General features: G+C 35.0%; 1 protein-coding gene across 1 annotated transcript; it reads right to left on the bottom strand.

Moving 5' to 3' along the window:
- Positions 1-267: 267 nt before the first annotated feature.
- On the bottom strand, positions 268-6,062 carry LOC113693751 (nascent polypeptide-associated complex subunit alpha-like protein 1). The gene is made up of 4 exons (XM_027212411.2): positions 5,903-6,062; positions 3,824-3,902; positions 902-1,029; positions 268-784 (listed from the first exon to the last, which is right to left on the bottom strand). The coding sequence occupies exons 1-4, from the start codon at positions 5,960-5,962 to the stop codon at positions 452-454; spliced, it is 600 nt and encodes a 199-aa protein (XP_027068212.1). The 5' UTR covers positions 5,963-6,062; the 3' UTR covers positions 268-451.
- Positions 6,063-6,667: the final 605 nt, after the last annotated feature.

Here is a 6,667-nt window from a genome sequence, read left to right as displayed (position 1 = left end):
TTCACCATCTCAGAAGTTAAGACAAAATTTCACTTAGAAGCTGAAGATACCCAAGACAACACATTTATCAGTTTTGGTCGCATCAGCAGAAGCCACCACAGAGATTTGGGATCTCAAATTGCCAATAATGTCATTTTCTATCATTTCCCTGCGTCGTCGTTTTGGAAGTGAAACCCTATAAACCAATACAAAGAAGCTGGACACAAGGCCATAAAACTCTCACCCAGCCATTACCACATCATAAATCGCATGGTACTTTTCTAACTCTGATACAATTCATAAAAATTCTATAGATAAGCTCAAACATTATAAGAGTAGTTAAAAAGAAGTCAATGAAAAAGAGCTGCAATAAGAAAGCCACAACAATATAAAACAAGAAAGCCACAACAGTATAAAACTTGACAATACAGATTCTACCCTCATTGGTCTCAGGAAACTCTTGGAGGGCTTCCTAGTTTGTAAGTTCCATAATGGCAGACACAATATCTCCATCTGCAGCCTTGAGAGCTTTCACAGCCTTGGCCCTTGAAACACCAGCTTGCGTCATGACCAATTCTATGTCCTTGGGTTCTACACCAGTCTCGTCTACATCTTCATCATCCTGAGCTACAGTTGATGGCTCGGGCTTGGATATCACATTGCTGATATTAGGAGCCTTGAACTGCTCTGCAGCTTGAGTTTGCAATTGTGAGCTCAAATCCTCAATCTTTGCTTCACCAAATATAACATATGTATCTGAAGTTGGGCTCTTGAAAACATCTGGCTTTGTGATGACAAACAGAATCTAAAACATAAACAAAGTCAAATATTCAGAAAAAGTAACATATCTCCAAATTTGGAACAGAAAATAATAAACAAATAACTTTTCAGTAGAATTCATAAATCATCTAAATATACTGACATTCTTGCTCTTCTTAACAGTGACCCGGCTGACCCCTGGGATGGCCTTCATCCCCAACTTTAGCATAGCCTTCCGACTCTTTTTCTCGCTTCTACTCTGTTTTGATCTTCCACTACCATCTCCTTGTCCTGACAAGCAGCAGTATGATAGCATTCATAAAGTATGCAGTTTTAGAAATTTCTAGATGCAAAGCGCATATTGTAACCATTTTCAAAGCAGTCAATTGCCAGATCACATTGATATGTGTTTATGCTTATCATTTCAAGTAATGAATGATGGAAAGTTGGTGCAACAAATGTAGCTTATTAAAACATTGTAAGCATCTGAACTGAAGACACTCTTTCCACATTGAAATGTTGGTCTAGTATGTGAATTACAGGCTTTGCAAAGAATCTTTCATGTGAAACCCATAAAGACTCAAGACACTTTGGAAAAGGCAAAAGGAAAAGAAAAGAAACAAAAATTTAGTGCCTCAAGTCAGCTGATTCGTATGCATATTCCTACCAAAGTTGTATTCAATATCAAAGTTTCTCTACTCTGCACAAGTAGTCTGAGAAAAGGCATTGGAAAAGAATAGTAGGGAAAAAAAGAGAGAAATTTCGATGTGATTAACACAAAAAAACTACATTGACATGAAGTTTGCCAAAGTCACAAGTATCTACCATCTGGTTTTGATAAATTACACTCATGTTAGAATTTGATAGGATAACAGTATCAATTGAGCATGTGATTTGTCCCTTGCACCCTTGCACTCTCAGCATAATTTTTAATTGGTAAAAGCGAATCATTTGACAATCAGCCAAATTACCTTCGCAACCACAAAACAGATTATTAGCACACTTGCTCTATTCCCCCTTTCTTCTTGCAATTTTTTTCTTTAACACCACAATCTTCTTTTCTTCTTCCCAATCACCAGCATAGACGTAGCACTGGCTGGATAGCCTGGATGGCTGGACAGCTATTTCCTAGTGGATGACATGCTAAAATGGCATACTTAGAGTCTAGATTCATTTAGCCAAAATTCCCAAGTAAAACAAATGATTAAACATTCCACCACAGTAATACAGCCTAGTAACCACCACAACACCGTCTCCACCTATACTCAAGTTTAACTAACACCAAAAATAAAGTCTTTCTCATTCAAAACTAAGCCTGAAAAACTCTGATCCCTCACTCCAGTTTTCCAAATAGCAGAAACAACACACCACCAGCATAGAGATCTACACTCCACCAGCATAGACAAAAACACATACCAACACTCTGACAAAGTCCACAAGACAACAGCTATAGCTTCTTGAGCACAAGCAGAAACATACCATTACCAGGGCATTATCATCAAACAGAAACAAGTGTATAGGAAAAAGAGAGAGCTTGCTATAAGCAAGTGGCAGAGGGACCAGTGAACAACAGGGAAGAGTTGTAAGTAGCACAAGGTCGGCATTAAAGTAATGATCATTGGGTGGCCTGGTGCAGAGAGAAAGGAGGAAGCAAAAGAAATGGAGGAGCAACAGGGGCCAGAAGAAAGGAGAAATGCTTAACAAAAGCAGGGAGAGGGGGGAGAGATTAAAAGAAGGGCGAAGCCAGAAGTGGAGGCAGGCAAAGAGAGCAAGAGGGAAGGAAAGCCAGAGGTGGCAGGAGAAAGCAAGCAGGAAATTTGGGTGAACATCGAATATATCAAAAAGGGAAAATGACCTGTTTCATCCTTTACATTTTGCAAAAATATTCTTTTCGTCCCTCACTTTTAAAATGAAGCAAATTCGTCCCTGACATTTAAAAATTAAAACTATAACATCCCTGAACTTAATTTTCAATCTGAATCAAACCATTCAATAACCCAGTAATAAATTTCGGAAATAGAATTGATAGATCACTCGGTCAATTTCATTATATTCACATGACATTTATTAAATTAAAAAAAAAATTATAACATAAAAGGCCATTCTTTGTCTTGGAATAGTAGAGTTTTTTTTTGGGTAAATCTTTTCATACACTGTTAGTATATCGACTTGCGAATCTAGATGTATATCATAAATACAAAATTTGATATTTAAATTTAAACTGAAATGATATGCGGTACATAAAACCGTCAGTGTATACAATAATAATATACGAAAGATTAATATTTTTTTTTTATGTTATAATTTTTTATTTTTTATTTTTGGGTTCATTAAATTTTACATGAATATCAAGTTGAGTTAACCAAGTGATCTATCAATTAGACTCCCAAAATTTGTAATCAGGTTGATTAGTGGTTTGATTCAGATTGAAATTTGAGTTCAGGGATGTAAGAACTTCAGTTTTTAAATGTCAAGAACGAAATTGCTTCCTTTTAAAAGTGAGGGATGAAAAGAATATTTTTGTGAAATGTGAAGGATGAAACCGATCATTTTCCCTATGAAAAATAGAGAGACACGAGGGAATGAGGAATGAAAATGACCAGTGGAGCAACAAACAGGCAGTAAAAGGATGGGAGGAATTCGTTTTAATTTGTCATATTAATGAAAAGGTACAACATATTTTTCTTACATCATCAAAATACTATTCAATTACGAAGAAGTTAAATAAAAGCATGACAAAGAGTTGTGCTATATCCAACCGAAGATGCAGGCAAATTAGAATAATTTCTTGAATCAGAAAGAATATGTTTTTATGTATGCAAATCTCACAGAATGTGGCTGTATTGTACACTATAAACAATTCATACTTTAACATGAAAACACCTCTACAAGAATTCTATTATCCAACAACAAAATTATTGCACCAACCAGACATGAGAGGTAAGATTTCATGAGAAAACATTTATAAGTAGAAATCTTTTAACAGTTGTATTTCTCTAATTGAATAGTCCACGACATCAAGTTTCCACAAAAAACGTTAAGAGCGAGTGTAAAAGGTGCTATATCATACAGAATGTACAAGTACCTTCAACGTCATCTTCATCTTTGTCGTCATCATCATCATCATCTTCTTCATCCTCATCCTCGATCACAGGTTCCTCAGGCTGTAAAATAGCATATTCATCATTAAATAAAAATACGCCAGCAATGCAGCTTCAAACAAGTGCACCAATTGACTTCATTTTAGGCAGGATTTAGCTGAACGAATAAGGGGAGATTGTAGGAGAAAAAAGATTTTTAGCCCATAGCAGGACAACAATGGAAAATTTTGAAAGGCAGATTAACCATATTGAAAAGATTTTGGCCAGTTGCTTTTTTTTTTTCTAACCATGCAATACTTCAGAATCAAAACCATGCAGCAGAAGATGAGAGCAGTGCATAGAAGGCACAAATTTATTGATTGTGTTCTAGAGATGAAAGGATCCAGTGGTCTGTTAAATTTAAAGGAGTTTAATGCAGCCTAGAATGAAATCCATAATTGACACTTGTAAATTCATCTATAATTGAGACGAATCTAGTACCCATTCTTTTCATTTCCTTAACTTAAAACAGCCGTAAAGGGGTAAACTCATAGAAGCCCGGACAGGCCCAGTAAACCACAAGGTAACATCTGCTAAAGACATTCTAGCGGGTTATCTTCACAAAGTTGGAGAAGCAATAAACGAAGAATTGAACCATCACTATGAACCTCTAGTAGGAAAACAAAACAATTATTTTCCAAAATCCGCAAGAGATAGAACAGGAACTAAATTGACTCAGCGATCCCAGGCATCATTGCCTGTCAAATTAAGTATTTTACAACATTTGACCACATGTGAGATATTTGGAGACAACAATATCTTAATAAGTGCAAGCCTTGGCTAAACTGATAACCAACCTTAGAGTCCTTAAAAATCAATAAGTACAGTATGTCACTATAGTGTGCACAGCTAAATATAGGACAACCCTTTGATAAATCACTCTGAAAAGTTATACTACTAATTGCAAGCCAAGGTTAACAAAAGAATAGTCCTTACTCATCCATGTCAAGTGCCACACTTTTATGAGTGATGGGGGACATGAAAAAATGGATCCTGAATTGTTCATTATGAGTAATTGCATCCCTCTAAACAAAATTCCAAATCACATAATAGTGACTTTAGAAGCACTCATTCATTTTTACCTGCATCACAAAAGAGTTGCAATCAACAGGTTCATCACGAAGCCAAGGGCAATTTCATTATCAGCTTTCAGAAGGGTAATATCTTTTTTTTTTTTTTTCGGAAACGATAGATGAATTTTATAACAAACAAGACTTTACAATATTTGAGCAACGGCTCAACTACCTATACAAAGTGTACAATGACACTAAGGAGATCATTTTAGCTAATTGTGATGGTTTCACAGAAATTCCTAGTGCAGTTCCATGCACCCAAACTCGGCGAAAAAAACTACCGCTTTCCATACAAAAATTGCATCTTTTTGCCTAAAAGTCTCTTTGCAATCACCAATATGTCAAAATAAAAAACTGACTTAAAATCTTGGCTACTGCATTATTAATTAACAAGCCTTCATTTTCGACAAATTTTTGAATTTGAAGTTCTAATCAGTAGCCACAAAATACCAAAAAGATTATATCTTTCTCCGATTTAGAAACTTGACTCCCCCAATATTAATTAAATAGTCTTCATTTTCAACACATTTTTGGATTTGAAGCACACATCCTCTCTAATCAGAAGCCGCGAGACACCAAAAAGGTCATATTTTTCTGCTTTAATTGAATATGGAATTGTTAGTTCTCGTTCATTTTCCAATTCATTTCATCAAAATTGATAAATTTCCAGCAAAACATATGAAGCCACGTTACCACTTAAGCCACAATACTAACACAAAATCATCACCTAACTATCAATATACCTTAACTTTTCATTGATCAATATGGCCAAAAAAATAAAGGATTTCCTGTAAATATAGGTTCCAAAAGATACACTGAACTACAAAAAAAACGAATTTTTTGCAACTGAGGCAGAAAATATATATTAATTTCCTTTAAAAAAATCAAAAGTTCAGATAGCAAGAATTTATACAAAAAAATATCAACAGAGACAGGAGAGATTAAAATTACATCGATATTTTGTTGCTCGAGATGGGCGGCCAAGAGTTCTTCCTGGGACTGAGCAGTCATGCTGTCGGAGAGGAAACGTCGTTTGTGTGTCTGTTTTAGAGTGAGGATTTGGGGTGAAAGAAAAGAACCCCTCCAAGAACCCTAAATCCTTGTGGTAGAAAATTCAACAGTATTTGCAATTTGTATCCTCGAATTATTATTGGCTTTCGATTTGTGGCTCCAATTTAACAATTTTCTCAATTTACCGTGCTATTAAATTAGGGATGCTTAAAAAATATATTTTTTTTTAGGTAATGTGGAGGGCTTGGGGTGTTGAAACTTGAAACCTTTTCATCCAAAAGTAATACAAGGATTCGTTAACTTTCAATTTTAATTGAAAAATGTGTCATTGATTGAATGTATAAGGTATTAAATTACTAAAAATAAAATGTTCAAGAGAGTATAATAGATAATAGATAATGCCTTGCTGCCAGCAAGTTGCTGAGGGTGGTGAATAGTCTGCGGGATCCACTCCCTGCGGGACACACCTAAAAAAAAAAAAAAAGATAATAGATAATGATTTCAAATAAGTTTTTTATATACTATCAGTGTATAATTTTGTTTACATTAGCACGTTTAGATTGTGCCACATAATATGAATTTAAATTTGAAATTGAAATAATGCATGTGTGGCATACATTCAATGCTACTAGTGTAAGAAAATAACTACACTGCTAGGGTATAAAATGTTAGTCCAATGGTTTAATACAAATACTCTAATTAACA

The sequence above is a fragment of the Coffea arabica genome, chromosome 6c, assembly GCF_036785885.1.
Source record: "Coffea arabica cultivar ET-39 chromosome 6c, Coffea Arabica ET-39 HiFi, whole genome shotgun sequence".
NCBI lineage: Eukaryota > Viridiplantae > Streptophyta > Magnoliopsida > Gentianales > Rubiaceae > Coffea > Coffea arabica.
Note: the sequence above shows the minus strand (reverse complement) of the source record. Positions and strands in the feature narration are given on the sequence as shown.

Bases quoted from the DNA above. Each gene is read 5' to 3' on its own strand.
- LOC113693751 (XM_027212411.2), bottom strand. From the start codon at position 5,962: ATGACTGCTCAGTCCCAGGAAGAACTCTTGGCCGCCCATCTCGAGCAA. The intron at 1,030-3,823 runs GTACTTGTACAT...GCTGCTTGTCAG, and splicing joins AGATGAAGATGACGTTGAAG to GACAAGGAGATGGTAGTGGA. The intron at 785-901 runs GTCAGTATATTT...TTTATGTTTTAG, and splicing joins CTGTTAAGAAGAGCAAGAAT to ATTCTGTTTGTCATCACAAA.